The 24,559-nt window shown below is 37.2% G+C and overlaps 1 protein-coding gene across 3 annotated transcripts in view; it reads left to right on the forward strand.

Moving 5' to 3' along the window:
- LOC306882367 (CSC1-like protein 2) overlaps nucleotides 1-23,097 on the forward strand; it is a 31,221-nt gene extending 8,124 nt beyond the window's left edge. The window contains exons 3-24 of one of the 3 annotated variants that reach the window (XM_079436928.1): nucleotides 1,031-1,110; nucleotides 3,410-3,448; nucleotides 4,914-5,004; nucleotides 6,600-6,637; nucleotides 7,387-7,529; nucleotides 7,619-7,670; nucleotides 7,759-7,867; nucleotides 9,530-9,600; nucleotides 10,665-10,745; nucleotides 11,115-11,238; nucleotides 11,924-12,057; nucleotides 12,243-12,380; nucleotides 15,941-16,094; nucleotides 16,178-16,284; nucleotides 16,429-16,515; nucleotides 18,031-18,096; nucleotides 18,266-18,428; nucleotides 18,535-18,640; nucleotides 18,730-18,897; nucleotides 19,159-19,274; nucleotides 19,382-19,444; nucleotides 19,634-23,097. In XM_079436928.1, coding sequence (XP_079293054.1) covers nucleotides 1,031-1,110; nucleotides 3,410-3,448; nucleotides 4,914-5,004; nucleotides 6,600-6,637; nucleotides 7,387-7,529; nucleotides 7,619-7,670; nucleotides 7,759-7,867; nucleotides 9,530-9,600; nucleotides 10,665-10,745; nucleotides 11,115-11,238; nucleotides 11,924-12,057; nucleotides 12,243-12,380; nucleotides 15,941-16,094; nucleotides 16,178-16,284; nucleotides 16,429-16,515; nucleotides 18,031-18,096; nucleotides 18,266-18,428; nucleotides 18,535-18,640; nucleotides 18,730-18,897; nucleotides 19,159-19,274; nucleotides 19,382-19,444; nucleotides 19,634-19,792 — 2,289 coding nt within the window. In that variant the 3' untranslated portion in view covers nucleotides 19,793-23,097. The remainder of the gene's footprint in view (nucleotides 1-1,030; nucleotides 1,111-3,409; nucleotides 3,449-4,913; nucleotides 5,005-6,599; nucleotides 6,638-7,386; nucleotides 7,530-7,618; nucleotides 7,671-7,758; nucleotides 7,868-9,529; nucleotides 9,601-10,664; nucleotides 10,746-11,114; nucleotides 11,239-11,923; nucleotides 12,058-12,242; nucleotides 12,381-15,940; nucleotides 16,095-16,177; nucleotides 16,285-16,428; nucleotides 16,516-18,030; nucleotides 18,097-18,265; nucleotides 18,429-18,534; nucleotides 18,641-18,729; nucleotides 18,898-19,158; nucleotides 19,275-19,381; nucleotides 19,445-19,633) is intronic. The other 2 variants (XM_079436929.1, XM_079436930.1) reach the window with 2 other exon arrangements.
- Nucleotides 23,098-24,559: the final 1,462 nt, after the last annotated feature.

Below are 24,559 nucleotides of genomic sequence, written 5' to 3' on the forward strand. Positions count from 1 at the left end.
TGTTTTATGATTAGAAACAATATCACACATTAGAAACGGCAAAAACTAAGAATTTTTTTTTCTATTAAGATATTTATCTTAAGAAAAAAAAAATCACTGGAAAAGTATAAAGAATTAAAAAACATAAAGAGTAGTTTAAAAGCATAATTAACGGTCTGGTTTCTATAACTTTCACTTAGGAGCAAAATCTGCCTTTAAACTTGAAAGAAATAAAGATTTGAAATTTATTGAGAATAATTATCGATATCGACTTTTTTTTTTGGGCCATATCGCCTAGCCCTGCTTTCTGGTATGGAACACCCGCTTTTCACAATTCAGTCAGTTGCCAATAGCAAAGGAAAGGTTGTTGACTTCATGTTGACTTTAAAATGAAAATGGACACTCAATGAGCAGCACCTTCACAATGTCGATTTCCACGAGCCTTCACCTTCCCTGCTTCTCTCTCGTTGAATGAGCTGCCAAGTGCCAACCTCCACCCAAATGCTAAAAGTATCACAACTGTCAAGAAGCAGTTAAAGACACACCTTTTCTGCCGGCATTTAACCACTCCACAACCCTGAACCAAAAAATCCTTTTCTTTCTCTTCTGCACATTTCCCCTTTGCTCTAGTTTGTTCCCTAATCCAGCGATCTAATAAACGTGGCATCGTATATTGAGAATATTGCTGGTTCTGTGACAATGTGCTTATGCTCCTCTATTTTAAGTCACTTTGAATAAAAGTATCTCCTAAATGCATAATGTATTACGCTAATAAACAAGTGGCTGAGGATGCGTAAAACTGTATTAAATTCAGTGGACATCAGCAGAGCTTTCTGTGAAATTCTGCAGGCCTTTATTATCCACAATGAATGCACATATTTCAGATTATTTTGGGCCTCTGAAAAAAACAGTTTCCTGCAGTTCTAAAATTTTGCACTTTAGGAGTGTGTGTTTCATAAATGTGGTGCTGTGAACAGGGATTTGCGTTTGTATGCATGTGTGGAATGAGATGTGAATTTGATTGTGTAACGTGGATGTTCTGTGTCTCCAGGTGCTGCTATGTGTGTTCTCTGTCTTGAGGAAGGTGGCGTGGGATTATGGGCGTCTCGCATTGGTCTCTGATGCCGACAGGTAAAAATTAATAGTAGATTTCACTAATATACAATTTTAAATAACTATAAAACTGTCACGACTGCACTGTTACTGCCGTATTCCCAGCGTGTTATACTGCGGCCTCAGCTGGCTGCGTCATCACAGCATGCTCTTGGCCCCAATATAACCCCAAACAAACACTCGTCTTTCCTGCACTGAGTAACATTTTGTGAAATCGTCAGACTATATATACTCCATTAATTAGTCACGGTTTGGACAAGACCTCTGATTAGGCAAAATAAAAGAGAAAATGCGTTTCTTGCATTTAACACTGCAAGCCAGCAGCATGATCTCAGCAGCTGCGTAATGGGTTTAGCTAATGGATTGGTTGTAAAGATCTGAAGCTTCTACCTGTCCAAAAGCTCAGCTAGTCTTATTCGATTAGTAATATGACCATGCCTTTCAGTCACACTCACATCCTTCGTTTTGGAAACTGGTTTGACCGGTATGTAAGTGCACAAGAGATTACGTTTAAGGGAGATCTGATTATATTCCGGGCATCTCAAACATAATTTTTGTCCTGTCAGATCCAACAGCCACATTTTTACTAGGCAGATGCAAAAGCTGCTCTCGATGTTTCAGGCTAGCACATCTATTTAAAAAAAAAAAAAAAAAAAGTCATGATTCAGCTCGTGTCAGATCCACTCACTATATTTCAAGACCAAGTCTTGGGTGGCATCTAGCCATTTTTAAGGATTATTTAAGGAGGCGTCAACCCTTAAATAAATGTAATGGGTTTTTGTGTGTACCCACCCAACATTTATTGATCTGTTTTGGACATTTACTTCCATAAAAATTTCCCTGAATTACAACACGCACATTATGACTGCCCAATTCTCTATTTAAATGTCATGAGTTCAGAGTGAAACCCTGAAAAGTCCATTTTTAATGAATAATTCAACAGTTAATTACTGCACTTCTACCATTGTTATTACATGAGTTTTTCCCAAGGCATTTTCCTAGTTTGCGTGCCTAAAACATGCTTTGGTGTAGAACTGTTTCCTTGTGTCACATATTAATCTTGCTTACAAACAGGTCAAGCTGACATTACCAGTTTGAAAGTGTGAAGTTTGTGGTGAAGTAGTCTCGCGTAGCCAGACCTTGACGGCTAAAGGTCTGGAATCTATGGTAGCTTTCATTGGCCAAGGCCCGCCCCCGAGAGGCCATATGACTGGCAGGTAAAGCTACCAATCACGTTTCGTTTTGTGCCGCGTCATGTTTAGGGGCGTGGAAATGTCGCCACAATAACAGACCGGTGTGTAAAACTCTCAGACGTATTTTAAAGATTCTATGCCGCGAACTTTAAATATTTCACATACTTTTGAAAATCCAGCGTTTAGTTGATCCCGATATGCGCTTGCCGTCACAGTTGTAAACACAACGGCTTTCTTCTTTCGTGAGGGGGTTTGGCGTCACGGCATCTTTGTTTCCAGGCGGAACGTTAAAGAACGCGACACACACGTCTTCTGGAAATCCTGTATAATTCAACAAATCAGAGGACAACTTCGAAACTCCTGAAGTGTTTCCACTTTTGTGTGCCCTATGCATCAGACGTTTAGCCAACGTTCCGTGTCTGTGACGTCTGAGGCTGGGACTAGTGGTGAAGTAATGTGGAACTGTAACGCTGTCAACAAACCTGCAGCTACGTGCTATTAGCTACAGCTCTTATAACTAAACTAAACTAAACTAAAACTACTCATTCTTATATATTTTTGTATATCATTTTGTTTTATAATAAAAAAGAAAACAGAGTCACGTGCTAAATGTAATCAAATCAAACCTTTTTAATTTAGCATTTAGTGATTTTACATGTAATAACTTGCATGGGCCAAGGAAAATGTTGAATTAAAGGGATAGTTCAACCAAAAATGAAAATTCTGTCATCATTTACTCACCCTCAAGTCGTTCTTTCTTCTGAACACAAAGGAAGATATTTTGAAGAAAGTTTGTAACCAGGATGTTTTGGGGCACCATTGACTTCCATAGTAGGGAAAAAAAAAAAAAAGAAATACTATGGAAGTCAATGGTGCCCCAGAGCTGCTCATTCTTCAGAATATCTTCCTTTGTGTTCAGCAGAACAAAGACATTCATACAGGTTTGGAACTACTTGAGGGTGAGTAATTGATGACAGAATTTTCATTTTTGGGTGAACTATCCCTTTAATAGTGTCATTGCATCTCAGCTGAGTAATATGTTCTTTGTCAAAATGAATGGTATCATATTTTGACTAATTCCTGTTAAGCTTGAACTTGAAGAATTTCTTTTCCCTCAACCGTAGGCGGGATCAGCTCTATCAACGTCTGGCAGAGCAGGAATAGTATGTGTTGGTTTTAAACTTCATCTCTCTCTTCCAAGGACTCCTTTTGTCCCTCTGGCATTTCTTCTGCTGTGTGCTTTATCGGGAGAATTTGGGGTGAACTTGTTCACTGTGTACTGTTTCTAACTCTTTTTATTTGTTTCTATTGTCCTTTTTTAAAATGACTTCCTTCCTAGAGTCCATTGGTTAAGGGTTTCTCAAGATACTCATCACATTTACCTGAACTAATCAATATAATTGCGGTTCTCATGGATTGTTGTCTTTTAAAGGTGAATTGTGTCATTTCTGCCCCAAATGAAATTGTGCAAGTTTCCAAACAGATTTCTCAAACTCTCCTACCACATTTTCTCATCCCCGTCCTCCAAATAAACAGATACTCCTGTCCCAAACTCGCAGCACAAATCGGACCTCTCTAAAACAAACAGAGCAATGTTTTGCAAGTGTTAAACTCTTCAGAAAGTCAAACTACACATGGTTTACTTATAGTTTCTCTGCATGTTAAACTGCAAAAAACTACACACTTCGCCATTAAATAATATGTTTTCGTTCCTTTAAGCGTGCACTTTCTGGCCAGGGTCTTAGCACCCTATAGGTCACACAGGGAAGAGGCTTACAGGGAGAGGTAAAGCATCCTGTGGTGGCATAGAAAACCCCTGTGTGATTTGTCCAGTGACTGTTTTCGTCAATTGACAAATGGATAGGATTACTAATTATTCCAAGTGCCCTGTAGAAGTGTTCCTATAGAATCAGTCCAAATGTTTGTGAATATTGTAGCCTGAGAATAACGCATACATTGGCCCCAATAAAGCGTGTGTATGCCAATGCTTTACATAGCAAACTCAAACGAAATGGCATTATCAATTTTATTTTTTATTTCACAAGCACACTTTTAAACTTGATATTTTAGTTCATACTATATGAAGTGTGGCTTTTGGAGGCCACTGTATCATCCAGTAGAATTCAAATTAGTGTCTCTGTCCAGTTCTTGATGAGTTTTTCTCTGTTTAACACATTCTGGCTCTAATCAACTCTAAATGTATGCTTTTCTCTCTGCATGTTCTTCTCCTTTCTAGGTTTACCGCAGTCTCTTTGTGAACAGTTTGTGTGCAATGTGTGCAAAACTAACTCTGAGTTTTTTTGCACAGTCACTTTTTGCGGCATGCCTGATATGTGGTTAGCCTTGATATGGCCTGATGTAGCTGGAGTAATCTGAGCTTGGAGGGCCTAGCAGTGCCCATCACTTATTAATAAGCTGACATCAAATGAATATGCTAAAATAAAGTTAATTAAAAGAACAGTTCATCCAGAATTCAAATTTTCTCATTTACTCAGCCTTATGTTGTTCCAAAATCTACAATCCTGATTCCAAAAAGTGCTGAATGAAGTGGCATGCCATTAAGTGACTGTGTTAGCTGGCGTCCTGTGCTCTGAGGGCATGTGTTTGACAATGTTTGTTTGTGTTCAGTGTGGCCTCCGCCATGCAGACACCTGCTGACTCCCGATACGAGCGTCTCACCTCAGTGTCCAGCTCGGTCGACTTTGACCAAAGGGACAACGTAAGTAGCTTGCATGGTCATAAATGTGGATGCCTATGGCTATGTTCAGAATGGAATACTAGCATGCTTTCATTTTACACTGTATTCTCCCTGCAATGTTACAACATGTATGTAAAACAGCGTTCAGTATGGGACAGTGGGCATCAAGTAACTTCTAGACACATTTGAAAAAAAAAAAAAAAAAAAGTTATATAGTGAATTTGAGATGTCTAGATTAGAATAATCAATAATCATCAAGAATGTCATTCTAGAATAATCAACATACAGTATTAAACACATCAGATATTCTATGCACATTACTAAATAGTAAAATGATCCTTTGTGAATGCCCATTCACACCATGAACTATAACTATAGACTAAGATAACTAAACTAAACTATATAATTAAAACGATAACTCTATTAGTGTCCACACAACATTCTGTTTATCATGCTGCAGTTATGTCATCCGTCACTTTAAATCTTCAAGCGCTTTAAAGCTAAGTGGATTCTGATTCACTGGAAATATGTTTATCATTCATCAGTTACTGTAGAAAAATGAGTTCTGAATGTGATTCTAATGATATTGTCCTTATTAGGGTTATTATCATTAATTAAAACCAAAATTAAAACTAAATAAAAAAACAACATGTTTGTTGCAAGTTATTTTATTTCAGTTAATGGTTTATTTCAATTAGTTGCCAATGCATAATTTCTCATTTTCCTGTAGTTTAACTTAAAGTGCTAAGATAACAAGCTAAAAAAAAAAACAATTAAGACTAATATGGACATTTATATTTTATATTTAATTATAAAAACACACAAAATTACAAACGTACTAATTACTAAAATGAAAACGGAAAATACAAAAATAAAAACTTAATTCAAAATATTTATTAAAACTATAATAGTAGATAAATAATACTGAAATAACTGTGGCTTATTTTTATAGTTATGTAAGGGTGTGGACTTCCCTATTCACATAGAATTAGAATGGCCATTAAAACTTTATAGATACTGTAACTATTATCATCCTTGTTGTACAGACCTTAAGGCTATATCTGCAGTGCTCTTTGCAGCACTTGACAAGTTGAGAGGTGCAATCCCTGGCATGAGTCATTTGAAAGGGAGATCATTCTTTAAATAGAAGATGAACTTGAGGGCGTTACATCATCCAGGTTTCTGTCCATATAGAAAATATGCATATTGTTCACAGCATACATACATACTACAAAAGTAGTAAAGGTGCTGTAAAAGTTTGCCATTCTGAACATACCCTTTGTCTTCCTTGCTCACATATTCACTCATGTTCAAAAGCCTACGCAGGAAGTATTTCTTGTCCTCTACTATAGCTCTATCCCCCTTAATGCACACACCTGTAGATTTCATAATAGCACACACAACGCCTTCTGACAGCCATTTGTTTGCCTCTCCCTACCCTGCTGTGATCCGGAATAACTGCACTTATGTAAACTGGTGTCACGTGAACCCACACAGCTTCTAACAACTCTTCAAACTGCATTAGAGATTGTTAATGTCTCTGAATGTGGAGGTGACTAACAGACAACAGTTAGAGTGCATTGAATGTGATGTTCTTTTCTTTGTCTCTGTAATAGGGCTTCTGTTCCTGGCTAACCGCCATCTTCAGGATAAAGTGAGTCCCTTCTGCTTTTACTTTATGAACATACTGTAACTACTCGGGGTGGTGATGGCGCAGTGGATAAGACACATGCCTTTGGTGTGAGAGACCCGGGTTCGAATCCACTGTGAGACACCAATGTGTTCCTGAGCAAGACACTTAACCCCTAGTTGCTCCAGAGGCGTGCGACCTCTGACATATATAGCAATTGTAAGTCGCTTTGGATAAAAGCGTCAGCTAAATGAATAAATGTAAATGTAACTACTAAAATTAAGACTTCCTGATTATTCCAACTATGCTAAAACAACTTGTTCCAGAATAACTGGATTGCTGATCACAAAACCCCAAAACATTATAAATACATTTACATGTCAGCAGTTCCCAGGGTCCTTTTCAAATTAGAAGGAATGAGGAAGTAAGATTTTCAGTTCAATTTCAGTTTCAGTTGTGTTATAATTAGATTATATCATATTTTTGTGTTAAATTATACAATATTTTCTTTGCGATGCACTGTAATCAGATTTTCATCAGATATTTAATTTATAGTTTATATTGTGAACTAAATATTGTGCATATTTAATGAAATACTTTTTTTTTATGATAATGGTAAATGTAAAAAGCAAATACATTACAGTTGGGTTTAAATTTAAGGTATATTGCTTCATGAAAATGGTATTTACCCATCATTCAAATGAAGTCTGAATGAAATAACATCTGGCTAAAAATGTTAATGTTATACTGACGTCTCTCTCTCTCCCTTACAGAGATGACGAGATCAGGGAGAAGTGTGGGGAGGATTCTGTGCACTACCTCTCATTCCAGCGGCACATCATTGGTCTGTTGGTAGTGGTGGGCGTGCTCTCTGTGGGCATCGTCCTGCCCGTCAACTTCTCAGGAGACCTATTAGGTGAGTCAAAAAAATTTGAGAGAGTCATCTAGGATTACTTCCTGTACTTTATATGACTAAAGACTCCCTATGATCTTCTCTTCCTGCAGAAGATAATGCCTACAGTTTTGGGCGAACTACAATTGCCAACTTAAAATCTGGGTAAGCCCGGGTAATATCTGTGACACTGATATTACTCTTGAATGACTGTTAATGAATGAATCATCGCTTTGTTTTCTCTCTCTTTCAGTAATAACCTGCTATGGCTGCACACTACATTTGCCTTCTTCTATCTGTTACTGACTGTGTACAGCATGAGAAGACACACATCAAAGATGCACTACAAAGAGGACGACTTGGTGAGCAGAGATCCAAAACACTACACAGAAATGTTCTGGGTTCAATACAAGTTCCTATCTACAGCTGTCCTTTACCACATAAAATAATCATAACTTATAATATGAGCATCACATTTCTGATTTTAAGCCCTCCAGAATGCTGGCCCATTTTATAGTTGTACCCCAGTTGTAAGTGCCTTACACAGGGTTCGTACAAGGTGTGAATTGCATGTGCTGTTCATTTGGGTTTCATTTGGGAACGCATATAAAGTCTAACGCGCTTTGTGTTGCACTGTTATCAGAGTATATTCTACTGAGGAAGAATATACCCTTCCTCAGCATATGCTGGAGTTTGGGTTGCTTAACGTTCATCTGGGAAATCAGTGTGTGTTATCGGTGTAGATTTGTAATGTAAATCATTTAGAAACATATGCCAACACAGGAGAATACATCAACATATTTCTAAACATGCGATTTGTTGTACATCGCGATTTAAAAATAAAAGTCGCTCTGTTTGCTTGTTAAATGGATTTAAACTTCATTGAATAACGCTTGAAAATGAAACATTGGCGCCCTCTGCAGGAATGTGTTATAATACATAATGGATATTCATATTATATATAGGCAATTAGGCATATTACATTATGCATTTTAACAGTTTTGTTCAATAAAACCATGTAATTATTTGGATTTAATACTTTATTTGAACCAATTATGATTGCCTCATCGTTAGTTTATATATAAATATAGTCATATTAAAGCCTGTTTTTCACTTAGGTTTATTTTTATTACTAAAAATGATCAGATTACTCAATTGTCAAAATAATCAGTAGATTTCTTGATTACCAAAATAATTGTTAGTTATGGCCCTAGATTAGTTCAAACATTTCAAAATACAACTGCATTGTTTTGTGATTAAAAGACAAATGTTTTGCAATTGAACATTTCTTAAAAATAGTATTAAAATATTCTCTCATTCTAGTGAACCAAGTGTCTGTATTTTAGTTTTATTTAATGAGCTAAGTTTATTGTCACACCCCTAGCGTCTATAAGCTTGATATAGCTCATATTTTCCAAGTGTATGATATAGCTTTTATTCTTCAGGTCAATCATGTATTCATAAAATAATAGGAAAATGTACTTTGCCATAGTATAGTTTTAAATGTTAAAATGGCCATAGTCACTGCATGCTTTGCTTGAGCTGCACTTAATTTGTACCATTGTTTTATCAGTTTATGTATTATAATTTGAAAGATAATAACAGTATTGTTTGATAAGTGAGATCTCTGATTTTAGTCCTTGAAAACAAAATAAATTGTGCTTAAAGTCCTTGGAAGTTCTGGAATTTCATTTTGCAATTTCTGTACGAACCCTGCTTACAGTAACCACAGTTTGTATCGAACCAGGAACATTCCTTTATTTTCAGATTTTGCATTAAACCCACATTCATCATTACTCAAATATTTCACTTTCTACCTGAGAGAGAGAGAGCTGTGAACCTTAGAGTAAACATCCCACTGCAACCCACTTTACTTGCATAATCTAGCATATTTTGGAGTGATATTTTGATGGTGGGTCTTGGTTTTATCCACTGGGAATTGAAAGGGGGGCAAATGAAATATGTCTCTCCTGACTAAGGTCCATAAATGAACTCTGATGTCTCCAAATTGTCTCTATTCACAGGTGAAACGCACTTTATTCATCAACGGGATCACAAAATATGCAGAAGAGAGTCAAATAAAGCAGCATTTTGAGTAAGTTCTTGCTGAAGATACTCATTTTTTTGTCACAATGTTAATTAGGATCTGCCTTCCCATCATTTGTGTGTAATATATGCAAAGTGTGTATGACTTGCTTTCCTTTGTAGGACATTACAATGAAATAATTTGATAGCTAAATGTCTAATTCAAGTCAACGGCGTCCAATGTTTGTTTTGTGTTCTGTCATGAGGGAGAGTAAATGATGACAGAATTTTCATTTTTAGGTGGACTATCCCTTTAAGAGTTCCCAGTCCACACAGTAAATTGACAATGACCAACTTTAATTGGATCTAAAGTAATCATGTGGCTATAAGATGCTCAGTGTGTCCATCCAGTTTATCTAATCCCATTTACTGCTAAAGAATGTGTGGGGACAATACATGTCTTTAACTTCTTCTGGGTCAAGGATTTCTAGAACAAGACTCTGGGGCCAAAGTGACCACCAAACCAATTGAGAAAGAGAAAGCAGGATGTGTAGATCATGTGTAGAACAAACACACGAGAGCAGAATGGATATCAGTCTCACAGACGTTTCAAAGCATATTGCAGTCTGTCCTACTGCAGCCAACTGGGAAAAGAGTCATCAGTCCTTTAGACTCCCACATACCCATTACTTTAGGATGGATGGAAATTTTGACATTAAAGTGTGCACATTATGTTCCACTAATGTCTTCGGTGCTGTGTGTACATCGTCTCAAAGAGGCTGCTGTGTCATTATTTAAAAAGCTTACCAATTTGTTGCATGCCAGTCTTCTTTTGGTACTATTGATTTTAGATTTACTCACCCTTATGCATCGCATAAAAAGAAACAGTGGTTGGTCATTTTACATATCGGTCAGTTTCTTCCTGTCTAAGCGAGCCATTCTTGGCTTGCATGAAGTATAATGCGCGCCAGACAATACTGAAGCCTGGCTCCTGCAAGACTATCGACACTGTGTTCCAGTGCCAGGTTAAAAGAGAAAGTGGGAATTAGCCAAACTATTTCCTGTCACCCTCATGGGAGTTCTGTGTCTCTTACACTTTTGTTCTCCTTTTCATCTCTTTGTGTTAATATCCAGGAAAGCATATGAAAACTGCAGAGTTCTGGATGCTCGCATTTGTTACGACGTTGCCAAGCTTATGTCCCTGGAGTCTGAAAGGTACACATTTTTCAAGCTTAGTTTAGACCAGTTTTAATCGCTATTTTAAATACTGTAGACAAGGATCTTTCTATGAATAAGGTACGGATTTGTATTTTATGTGTTTACATTTTCATGTTTAATAATGTACATTGCTATGAAATTGCAATCACCCAAACCTTGGTTGTAACCACATTGCCAAATGACTCCTCCTGAGGTCAAACTAAACAGTGTTTTCTGAAAAACATTCTGCTTTCACTGACCTTTTGTTGAAAAAGAACAGAAAATTTACTTTTTTGTACCTTATTCAGGGAAACTGCAACAATAAACATTAGGAAGTAAACTTAGAAATCAGATTCAATTCAATGCTCTTGACTTTGTCTTCTTCAGGAAAAAGACAGAACGCAGCAAAAAGTTCTACACGGACCTGATGGCCAAGGAGCACATCCCCACTATGATTAACCCCAAACCCTGCGGCCACCTCTGCTGCTGCATCATCGAGGGCTGCGAGCAGGTCAGATCATATGCATTGTAACCTCTCAGGTTCCCACTCGAGGGGTTTTGAAGAATAGAGCCCTCATTAGGAAAAGAATCCTCATGAATTTCACTTCACATTCAAATGTAAATCACGAATGCATGAACTGTCTTCAGGAATACACAGCGTTTTCCCATCAGACACGCAGTCAGCATGTCACATCCTCTGTCTTGTGTGCTTCCTGTAGTTCCGCTTCATCGTATTTACAGTCAGGATGATGTACGCTCTGCTGCTGTGAGACATGTTCAACATCAGTACGGGATTATTCAGCAGCTCCCAAGTGTCCTCATTAGATAAACAGCCTTCCAATTTGTCACTAGAGGCATTTTTCTGTAGCTCTTCATTTCCCCCTGCTGGACTATGGCTGTAATGCTGAAGTCAGTATGACTGCTGGAAAAAACAGGCGTACAAAGCTTTAAATAGAGGGTTTGTTGCTTACTGGTTTAATTAAATCATGGAACAGTAACAGAATTCAAAGGGACAGTCGCATGATATTAAATTGTAAAGCCTAGCACATTAAATAATAGTCAGAAAAAAAAGTTTTTGTTGAGTACACTCAATATATACTCTAATTGCTAATTTTTTTATTTCATGTGGTCTTTAAAACAAATAATGCATTTTAGTATTGATGTCTAACTTGTGCAATGTTAATTTATTGTTGCAGGAAGAGGCTGTGAACTATTACACTAAGCTTGAGGCCAAACTGAAGGAAGAATACAGAAAAGAACGAGAAAAAGTCAACACTAAACCTCTGGGAATGGCTTTTGTTACCTTCCAGAATGAATCAATGACAGCCCTGTAAGTCAAATAGATGTTTTGGTCTCTGTGTGTGAAAAAAAAAAAAAAAAAAAGGTATCATGGGGGTACCATGATTATCTTAAATTAATTCAGCTCATGGTATTACCTTCTGACACGATCATGTTACCATCGCTATACTTTCAACAGAATTAAAAAAATATTCATATGTGTTTTCCCCTTTGCAGCATCTTGAAAGATTTTAACGCATGTCAGTGTCATGGCTGTCACTGTCGACGAGAGCCAAAGTACTCCCCCTTCAGCAGCCACCTGAACACGAACAACTGGACAGTCACATACGCTCCAGATCCACAGAATGTTTACTGGTAACATCTTCATCCTAAATCTCATGAATTCATTATGATCCTAGTCCCAGAGCTAGACTTCAGGCATAAACCAGAATCCACTTTGCTGTTTATACTAGCCAAGAAATACCCACTTAGACAGGAAGTGTGTTACCACTTATCAGTGATACCACAATATAATGGCAGTCATTGTTTATGCAATATGCATTAGACTGCACAGATCCGTGGGCTGTTTTTGGAGACAATCATCGTCAAATTTATTTATATATTTTTATAATGCACATTGTTTTAAAGTAGATTTACAGAAAATCATGTTAATGTTTATAATATCTTCATGACTTAGTCGCATTTAGCAGATTAGAACCGTGCGATTAATATAGTTTACACTTTGTGATGAAACAAGCAGTGAAGCATTTAAGATTTGCTATAGTATACTGCCCTGCACAAGTATACTGCATGTATGTGGATAAAGTTATACATACGTATATATTCAACTTTATATAAAGAGCTGGGCAGTAATGTAATCACATTTTGTGACAAAATTCAAAATCAGGCAGGTGAGATTTAATAGATAGTATATATTGCTGTATGCGAGTGAACTATATGTATGCAAAAAAAAGTTGTGTGTGTGTATATATATATATATATATATACAACTTTACATATAGAGATATATGATAATACAGTTTACGTTTTTTGCAACAGTATAAACAATCATGTAGGTGAGATTTGCTATATAGTATAGATTGCTCTTAGTGAGTATACTGTATATACAGGTGCATCTCCAAAAATTTGAATATTGTGAAAAAGTTTTTTTTTTTTTCTTGTAGCTTATTTCAAAAAGTGAAACTTTTCATATATTGTAGATTCATTACATGTAAAGTAAAACATTTCAAAAGTTGTTTTGTTTTAATATTGATTATTAGAGCTTACAGCTCTTGAAAGTCAAAAATCCAGTATCTCAAAATATTAGAATATTTCCTAAGATCAATCAAAAAAAGTTTTTACAAAACAGAAAAGTTCAAGTTCTTTAAAGTATGTTGATTTATGCACTCAATACTTGGTCGGGGCTCCTTTAGCACAAACTCCAGCATCAGTGAGGAATGGCATGAAGGCTCTGCTGAGGCACTATTGAGCCTTCAGCTCGTCTGTATTGTTGGATCGACTGTTTCTCATCTTTCTCTTGAAAATATCCCATATATTCCATATGGGGTTCAGGTCAGGCATGTTGGCCAATCAAGCACAGTAATATCATGGTCAGCAAACCACTTGGAAGTGTTTTTGGCAGTGTAGGCAGGTGCTAAAGTCCTGCTGGAAAAGCAAATCAGCATCTCCATAAAGCTTGTCAACAGATGGAAGCATAAAGTGCTCCAAAATATCCTGGTAGATGGCTGCATTGACTTTGGACTTGATAAAACACAATGGGCCAACACCAGCAGACGTCACGGCACCCCAAATCATCACTGACTGTGGAAACTTCACACTGGACTTCAAGCAGCTTGGATTCTGTGCCTCTCCAGTATTCTTCTAGACTCCAGGCCTTGATTTCCAAACGATATGGAAAATGTACTTTTATCTGAAAAGAGGACTTTGCTTTTACTATATGCTTTAGCACTCTGTGAACCGCCACACCTTTCAGTAATGACCCTCTGTCATTTACCCTCTCTGTGGAGCAGTAGCGTAGCCAGAAACGGGACTCTGGGTGTTGCCAGATTAATGTGCAAAAAAATCAGACTCTGCGTAACGTTACAGAACAGACTGGGCTAATATAACTCAGGCTTGCTACGTGCCCCTCCAGATTCTTCTTGTGCTCCTCGATCATCCACAGGACAGGATACTTATTTTTTTGTGATTGCACACAATCTAAAAAAAAATCTAAACATTAAATCAGTTGCATATTACAATGAGCAGAGATAGTTCTGTTTGTATTTTTCTTGCGTGCCCCTACAACTCTCCTCTCACTGACAGAATTTCATGTGAAATGTTCTCGCCATATTACCGTCATTTTAGATTCCAACTTGTAAAAGCATTCACGTCCTCGTCCTTTTTATGAGCCATTTTCCGAAGCTTTCTCGCTCCTCAAGACAGCCACCGACAATCACATATAACAGCTCTTTAACTGCGCTATAGTTTCTAGTCAAACACGCTCAAACCACTAGCCTAATCATTAACTACACACGTCATAAACTCCTTTTAGTCAAGTACCATTTATGTTACAATATATTTTAATAAGACTGAATTTGTATTTAACCTGATGATCACAGGTTTAATAAAAAAGACATTTTAAGTTTCTAATTATAACACCGCCACGGTTATTCAAACAATGAACAAATTATACAGCAAGCAAGAAAAGAACATTTACATTCAATAATAATCACTGATTCTAGCGTGAGTGTAAGCACTCTAAAAAAGCTCCAGTTATAATCAGTGATGCTGTATGCAATGTAAAAAACACTTTCTTGTTTTTGAATTCGCCAGAGTGCAGAATTCCGTCAGTGAGCACGTGCTCCAGCGTTTCAGCGATGAGATGACTCGGACTTGCCAAAATCAACAGAATCGTGTGATTGGTTATAATGCGAAACGCTGTAAAAACTCTTGAAAAGAAATGCACCATGCACAGATCTAAATTTAATGCTGCAATAGACTTGACTTTTCATTTAATTTTCACTTTATTCGTGATACACGCTCCGCAAATTTTTAAGTCATAAGTTTACATTCAACTTGCAGAATCTGCAAGATATAAAAAATAGCCGGAAACAAAAAGAAAAGAGAAAAAATATATTTTAAATTTCATGTTGCATTTAGTACTGGCCAGAATAAGCTTTTTCACACAAATTAAGCAGTTTACATAGCTAAGCTTGTTGTTTAAACGGTCAAATATGTTGTATTAAGAACTGTATTTAACGAAAATAAAGGCAATTATAGTGTAAACATGTCGTCGTATGTAATATAAGTCTTGAGGATTTATTAGCCTATCTGTAAGTACTTGTTCATGTATGTGAAGTAAAAAAGCTAGTAGTTTTGTAAACAATCAAACAAGAAAGAAAGAAAGAAGAAAAATTTGCCATTGTTCCACACTGCTGCGGTTTCGGGCTTTGCCACAGCTGCCTCTTTTAGATGAATATGCACTGTATGTCAGTGTGTACATATCAACTTGATTATAAGCCTATATCGCGCTTACTGCATGACATGGAAGCGCCTGTGCAATCCCTTGCATTTGTGATTTTTTTTCTGCGAAATAACTTTTTTTCTGATTTATGTACACTCCCAATAACACCAAAAGGTTGTGCTTTTGTGAAATAGAGAAAATAAACAAAATGCGATTTCTTCCTTCTCATGCGGTCTCCGTTAAATGGAGCACGTCACAGCCATAGACTGTAAAAAAAAGTAATGACCTTGTGAGTCTTTACCCTCTTTATTGAGGGCGTCAATGTTCGTCTTCTGGATCATTGCCAAGTCAGCAGTCTTCCCCATTATTGTGGTTTCAAAGAACAAGAGATACCCGGAATTTATACTGTAGAGATCAAATGTAAAGATTCTAATATTTTGAGATGATGATTTGTTTACCTTGTTCTCCACAGGGAGCATTTGTCTATTGGTGGCCTCAACTGGTGGCTCCGCTGCTTTGTCATCAACTGCTTTCTCTTCCTCTTGCTCTTCTTCCTCACCACCCCCGCCATCATCATCTCCACCATGGACAAGTTCAACGTCACCAAACCCGTGGAGTACCTGAACGTAAGAAGTCTGTTAAACTGAGTGTTAATGAGCATCACAATGCAGTGTGATTATTGGGTCATGATTCCTGTCTGTTCCTCCAGAACCCCATCATCACTCAGTTCTTCCCCACCCTGCTGTTGTGGTGCTTCTCGGCCCTTCTTCCCACCATCGTCTACTACTCCGCCTTCTTTGAGGCCCACTGGACACGGTACAATGTCAAACCCTGTATATCAATGTATTTTTAATGACCTAGAGTTGTTTATCAGTTGGAGCTACTAAACTAAACCATTTTCTGGTAGACACACAAACCTGGTGGTCCTGAGCTTAAAATATGCATGACTTTTCCCTTTAGATCTGGAGAGAACAGAACCACCATGCACAAATGCTACACCTTCCTCATCTTTATGGTTTTGCTGCTGCCATCTCTAGGACTGAGCAGGTATTTTATAACACTTGGATTTTAACTTAAAAAAGTCTAAGAATGATGTTTTATTTAATAGTATTTTCCTGAATAAACAAATTACTAACCATTAAAGGGGTGGTCGACTGTTTTTTTTTTTTTCTAGGCTTGATTGTGTTTATGGGGTGCAGTCTAACATCTGTTCATGCTTCATTTAAAAAAAAAACGCATTATTTTTCACATAATTTACCGTTATTCCACATCGCTCTGTCCCTTCTCCTCTAAACGCACTGATCATTTCCTGCTTTTATGAAGCCCCTCCCTCAGAAATACGCAATGGTCTCAGATTGGTTAGCTGGTCCAGTGTGTTGTGATTGGCTAAACCGCCTCTAGTGCGCACCTCAGCTCAGCAGCATGTGCTCCGGTTGTATTGTAAACAATGGCGCTGTCTATATTGCTTATCAATTTGAGCCTGATTGAGACGCAGAGAATATTAGTGAAGAGGATCGCGCCGAACCTGTGCAAGCACAGCTCTTAATGGTATGTTTGTTTGTTGTTGTCTCATACTTTTAGATATGCTGTTATTTGTAAATGCTACTGCTTCTGTTAGCTTTTAATACACTGTTTTATCCTGATTAAAGCTTTAATACAGAACGGCAACCGCACACGCGTCCATGTATAACGCTTCTCATAGCTGTGTGAAAATAAGTGTATAAATGGAACATTTCATTGTTGGAGCTGAGCTGATGAAATGAGAGCGAGAGAGATACAGAGCAGGGAGAAGTGAGGAACAGGATAGAGAACCGCTGCTTTAGAACATTGATTTTGAAACTTGTGAATCCATTAGAATCGTTAGAAGACAGAATAGCGATTCTTATATGAATGGATTTTTATGTGCACCCCTAGTTTTCTCTTTTCTCTAAAGCAGCGCAGCATGGCTTCGCCCCCTTTGCTGCGTGTTCTCATGAGCGGGGTTTATCTGGGTTTGTGACGTAACGAACCCGGGAAGTAGCTTGTTGTAGTCCCTACGAGCCGTTTTTGTAGGCATTAAACTGCCAGAATTTTATAAGACTATATACTTATTTTGTGTCTCATGTGTCTGTGATCCTTGGGACAGGACTTTCTTTTATGTTCAGTGTTTGTTGTATTGGATTGTGAAGTCAAGTGTATTTGTGGTGTATGTTTTTGTGGGGCCGAAGATGAATTTCCACATGTGTGGACAATAAAGAATTATAAAATCTCAGTTTCATTTAACTTTCAGCACTGCAACTTTGCAGATATTGTTTATGCTCAAACACCAATATTACACACTAACGTTTAAAAAAAGTGAAATCGCAATCAACCACCCCTTTAAGTTGTTGATGTTATATGTATAATAGTTACTTGTATCATTGAAAAATCATTTTCAATACAAATATTGCATTTTTGTGTTTTCATGTCATTATATAGAAATGGAAAACATTGAATCTTTTTATCCAGGTTGTGTTTGCCATGTTGGACTGATATATTTCTCATTTGTATTAAACATTTCACACAATCTTTTCCAAAATGCAGTTTGGATGTTTTCTTCCGCTGGCTTTTTGACAAGAAATTCCTCGATGAGGCCAAAGTCCGATTCGAGTAAGTCCATGAGAGGATTTGCAGCTCTAAAATCCTGTTTTACAGGGGCTGTCGAGAGAGTTAAATAATAGTTATGAGGTCATGGTGTATACAAAACATTTTATTTGTGCATATTTTCAAGGTTGTAGATAAAGTTTTTATGGCCTGATTCTTTTTTTGTCTCTATTAGGTGCGTCTTCCTTCCAGATAATGGAGCTTTCTTTGTGAACTATGTCATCGCGTCTGCCTTCATTGGTAATGCCATGGACCTGTTACGCATTCCCTATTTCCTTATGTACATGATCCGGCTGTGTCTGGCACGTTCAGCTGCTGAGAGGCGCAACGTGAAGAAGGTCCGTGTAGTTTCAAGTACAACAGTCGTTATACTCACCCTTACTGTTATGCTCAGTAACTCATATACTCATGTTGTAATTCATGCATTGTTCCTTGTTGTTACAGCATCAAGCTTATGAGTTCCAGTTTGGAGCTGCTTACGCCTGGATGATGAATGTCTTTACTGTGGTCATGACCTACAGCATCACCTGTCCAATTATTGTGCCATTTGGTGAGTGACATTTCTCACTGAAGAACTATAAAGAATTCTTGTATTGTGTTGGCACGTTTAACACAAGCTGATTTGAATTTTGTCTGCAGGACTGATGTACATGCTACTGAAGCACCTGGTGGACAGGTATAACATGTATTATGCCTACCTGCCCTCCAAACTGGATAAGAAAATCCACTCTGGAGCTGTCAACCAGGTGGTGGCAGCACCCATCCTCTGCCTTTTCTGGCTGCTCTTCTTCTCTACTGTCCGGACAGGTAAGACAAAGCCAGATAGTGGGTCTGTTCTAAACCCTAGCGAGCTGCCTACCTACGCTGCATTTTAGGCACACTCTGGATGCAATGATTGTTCCGAACTGTATGCAGCAAGGGTGTTGTTCACTTGCACTTGGACAGTATTGTGGCCCAGTGGAAAACAAGGTTGAGAACCAGTGCTGATGTAAAAGTTTATTGTCATATCTAATTTGATGTTTCTCCCCTGCTCTCTTTTCTCTTGATTTCCTTTTTTAAAATGTAAAGGTTTTGTTGCTCCAACATCAATGTTTACCTTTGTGGTTCTGATCATCACCATCATCATTTGCCTCTCCCACGTCGCCTTTGGTCATTTCAAATACCTCAGTGCACACAATTACAAGGTCAGAAATAGCTCTGTTTGTTTGATTTTTTTTTTTTTTTTATATAAACAAAACCAAGTCTAGAACTTTCTCTAAACTGCAGTGTGATTATCATGAATTGTCTACAGATTGATATGGACGTTGTGGACAATGGGCGACCACCGGATTCATCTCCACCTGTCAAGTCTGTGGTAAGTTTTATTAATCGTGTCAGAGTCTTGCACATCATGAATAGCAAGAAAGCTTTTTTACACCCCTAGTTTTCAGTGGTTATTTAGTAGTTACTAATCTGGCATCAACAAAAATTGGATATTGTCACATCTGATTTTTTTTTCTTTCTTTTTTTCCTCTTTACATCTTCCCTCTTTTTTCTATATCAGCAGACGTACGTCGCCCAAGTGCTACAGGACCCAAACACAGACGAGACGGGAAGTGGCGAGGATGAGGGGCAGGGATCGTCTCAGGATGAGGAGGTGGTGAACGAGGGTGATTTCCAATCAGGAGAGGACAGCCTTATTGAGAATGAGGTGCACCAGTGACCCAGGCAGGGCCACGCCATGTGCTGAACTTGGAGAAACTAGCAGGACTTCAACACGCCCAAACGGAGATCTACTGCACCTCACTACACTTACTGAGTGTGTGAATCCATCACAGCTGACAGCTAAAACACTCATTTATCATTGAGGCTTGGAGACAGGATGGCCAATTGTCAAGAATATGGAGTGGCTTGTGATTGTACTCCAACTATTAGAAACAGAGTTTCATAATTCTTCTTTACATTGGTTACCCTGTTCGTACAGAGTTTCTTGCCGTTACAAGCACGTCTAGTAAAATAAGACCAAAATCCATAATGATTACTCATAATTTGTAATTAAAATTTGAATTTACCTATGTTATGATAAAGTAAAACAGCTATAGTTCTATCTCAGGTGGGCAGGAAAATTGTATAATAGGGTGGATATCACAAAGGCGCATAAAGGTCAGATTTCACCTCCAAATCTTTTGCATAAAGAAAATATTGAAAGATTTCTTAGGAAATGAGTTACATAGGATAATGGTCAACTAAACAGTTTAGTGAGAGTTAAAAGCAAAAATAGATGTATACAGTAACAGATGGGTATGATTTAACCAATCAGAATCAAGTATTTCAGATCGGCATGTGATCATTTACAACATTTGTTTTTAGAGCTTTAGCAACACCATTTCTCCATGTTAACCATCTGTAGCACACAGAAATACTATCACTTTCACAAATACGTTTGTGAGAATCGAATTTTGTGATAAATCATACAAATGTGACCCTGGACCACAAAACCAGTCATAAGGGTCAATTTTTCGATTTATACATCATCTGAAAGCTGAATAAATAAACTTTCCATTGTTGGGATTGGACATTATTTGGCTGAGATACAACTATTTGAAAATCTGGAATCTGAGGGTGCAAAAAAAAATCGCCTTTATATTTGTCTAAATGACGTTCTTAGCAATGCATATTACTAATCAAAAATTAAGTTTTGAAATATTTACAGTAGGAAATTAACAAAATATCTTCATGGAACATGATCTTAATGTCCTAATGATTTTTTGGCATAAAAGAAAAATTTATAATTTTGACCCATACAATGTATTTTTGACTTGCTACAAATATACCTATATACTTAAGGCAGTTTTTTTTGGTACAGGGTCACATATTGCAAATGCTTGTGGAATAATAATGACAGACAGTTAAGCTGACTGTTTCTGAAAGTTTTGAGTTTTGGTTTAGAAACAAAATTTTATTTTCTTTGTCCCAGCTGAAATGGCACTGTAGTACAATATGAGCAAATTAATTCACGCAACTTTTATTCTTCTTTACCAAAGTGAATGTACCGTATTTAACATAAAGACTGTTACTAGTCCCTCTTGTATAAGGAATTGTTGGAAAACACAGTATCGAAAATCTCACTCCAGCCTGCTGAATTAACCGATGGTGAGGAAAACAGCCGCCGAACACTAATTGTCTCACCATGTACTTGAACTGGAAAAGCCACTTTTAGACTGTCTGACAGACTCCAGGCAAATCACCATCCCTGGAACTATTCTCCTATCCACCCTTATGTCCTCTGCACATCCAGTGTTTAAATGTAAACCTACGCATTGCTAACACATACTTACGCTATGCGTGGTGTGACGCTACTTTCTGAATCAGGCATCAAATGGACCAATTTTAAATTGTGTTGCTCTACTGTGGAATGTTCTGTCAATAACTGATACTGTAGCAAAAAAGAACTTAAACGCACAGCAAATTCCCTACGTGGACTTAAATGTCGAATTTGTGAATGTGAATATTTTTCCTTTTTGTTATGCATGGGTATGAAATAATGGTTTCATCAGGTTTTGATTTTTTTTTTTTTTTTGCCACTAACAAGTGATGTACACAATACCATTTTTGATCACTTACTCATAAACACTGTAAAAAGTGCATGGGAAACATTATCAGAAATCCCTTAACATCCTAAAAATTTGGTTGATGATAGCAAGATCCCATTGGGTCATATCAACGTGTGTCCCAAAGAAGACCTTCTTTAGTGCGATAGTGATGTGTTCTTTTGCAACAGACTCCGTTCCATGGTTCGTCTTACCTGTGTGCATTTACAAGCTTTTCGCTGACACTCTTGCAGTTTTGAGCTTATTTGACTGGGTATATGCATCATTTAGTGGTTGACGTCTGAAAAAAAAAAAGCACAAAGTACATTGACCACTATTTATTAGCCACTGTTTGTTTGTTTTTAACAACTATACTCTTTATATCTGTTTTGTCACCATGTTCAGACATTTTTGCTACCGTGTCCATTATATACATATTGCATTTATGCTCTCTGTGCATTGTTGAAATGCAAGTCAAAACTGGAAACAAAATATTTTTTAGTTTTTCTCTCAAGATAAGCAGACAAAGGCTGTGCCTGAGTACTTGCTTTAAAATGTAACTATTTTCTTTGTCCAGCCTCTAATTGGTTGATCTTTCCTGCTAGTGGACCTAGTTCTCAATGTGTCATTTATTGTTTACAGAAATAGCAATGCAGTGTTTAACTGTCATTTTCTGCAACAAATGTTAACTTGAAACTTGTCAGGTGTATGTAAACTTGTGAATTAGAACATTAGTGATATTTTTAGTTAATTTATGTAAATCACACTAATCTATCACTGAGGAGCTTTGTAACTGTTAAATGCAAATAACACTGTAGGCTATGCACTTCATGTGGAATATGAAACATTATCATGGTGTATGTAACAATATCAAGCCATGTTTGTCAGTGATCTCATTTGGATAATATTGAGTAACTGCAGTGCTTTGTCGGTCTGACGCTCTTGCTGCTTAGATACTGTAGGTGATGACCATATGACTGCATCCTGGATCTATTTAAGGAAAAACACTGTCCTCAAGCATGATGTGGCAATAATTTATTTATGCATCTTTATAGGCTTTTCCCATTTGTTACAACTGTTGTCCACAATATTTATTTCTTTTGTCTATTACTTGCCTTCTTTTGAATTAACCGGCCATTGGCCTGGAGTAAAGTGAAGTGGTTAAATCAGTGTAATATTTTTGTAAATAGAAGCATTGCACTGCTCTTGGAACACTAAACGATATTTACATTTGTACAGCTTAGCCAGCAAAACCATGTACAGTCAACCATGAACTGTTTGCTTTTGTCCATTCAGATTTCCCTTAAGATCGTACTTTGCTTGCGATTGCTGTTTTTAATAGTTTTGTATCTCAAACTTCCCTCAAATTATCTTTTGTACAGTGTCATCCTCAAACTCTTCCATGTCTTTGAACAATAAAATAGACTGACAAAACCATATAAAGTGTCGAGAATTTCTTTAATATCACTCTGTGGACTCGTGTCGTTTATGAATGCTATGAATAAAGTGTTTCACTTTAATGAAGTCATATGGGTTCCATTCAAAAATTCTGTCATTGATTGAAGTCTTTGATCATTTTGCAAAGTGTGTATTTCCAAGTAGTCACAAAATCCAAGTGTTGATCTCAAAAAATTATATCTACTTTTAAATAGGTTTAAAAATTTATAAAGGACCATGTCCCTATATGCAGATGTACAATGATCATGATTTTTTTACAATAATATGGTTTGAAAACACTCTTTCCCTCCTATAAGGAGTCATGATGTTATTTTATGGCAGCTTTCTTCTTTGCCAAGAAACAACAGTGAGTACAATCTTTGACCTCTCACGGTCTTGTGGTGGAGTCTTGTGATGTGTCTCCAGAAGGGAAAAAAAACAGGAACAGAGAGTCATAAACTCTCACGCTTTCTCTGATATCCGATTCACTAACGAATCTTTCTTTTGAACCGATTCTTCGCTGGTGAAAAAAAACAGCCTAAACTGGTTGGCTGCTCTTAGCTGGTCATCAGGCTGGTTTTAGAGGGGTTTTGGCCACCTCTTTAGCTGGTCAGGCTGGGAGACCAGCTGGAACAACCAGCTAAAACCAGCTTGACCAGACTAGCCAGACTGGGAGACCAGCTAGTTCCAGTTTAAAACCTGTTAACTGTCACGGGCCCACCGGTGGGCCCACTTGCCATTACATGATTTAAACAGTAATATCTTAGTCTGAACCAAAAGCAATCTTGACAAACTATGTATCATTTGAAAGCTTAAAGACTCTAGTTTTCATATTTGGTGACTGATTTCTTAAATATTTTACAGGGCAACTGTAATTTGTTAAATTGTAAGAAGAGTACTCATCAGTCAGAGAGAGAGTTCTGACCTTTACTTTGAAATAGCGATACATATATAAAATCGTGAAAAATCTCCATTCATGTTCATGTCAAGTGTTCAAAAGATAAAATTCATTCTATTTTTGAGTAAAAAAAGTCTAAAAGTGTTTCGAATATAAAGAAAAAACAATAGGTTCTCAACTTTTGATGCAGCGTGAACTATATCGTACGTCCAGCATGTCTTTTATGTGTTTTTTAGAGGATGAATTGAAATCAAATACTGCCATACCACCCTTAATACTTCTGAATGTGATGTCTACGTCATAAATATTGAGAAAAGAATGGAAAAAAACATGTTTCAGATCATGGAAATAGAGCCGCCCTTATATGGTTACTAATGGGGTTTGATGGTCATCTAGTGGAAAAGCTTGGTACTGCGCCCAAACAAAATCTCACTGAAAGCTCATTTTTTGAGATATCAACCTCAAATTTGGAAGAGTAAAACATGTTATGTAAAATATATATTTTACCTTACGTATCTGCTCCAAACCATTCAAAATTTCTAACAATTTAAGTTGGAAATGTCAT

This window comes from Barbus barbus (assembly GCF_936440315.1).
Source record: "Barbus barbus genome assembly, chromosome: 16".
NCBI lineage: Eukaryota > Metazoa > Chordata > Actinopteri > Cypriniformes > Cyprinidae > Barbus > Barbus barbus.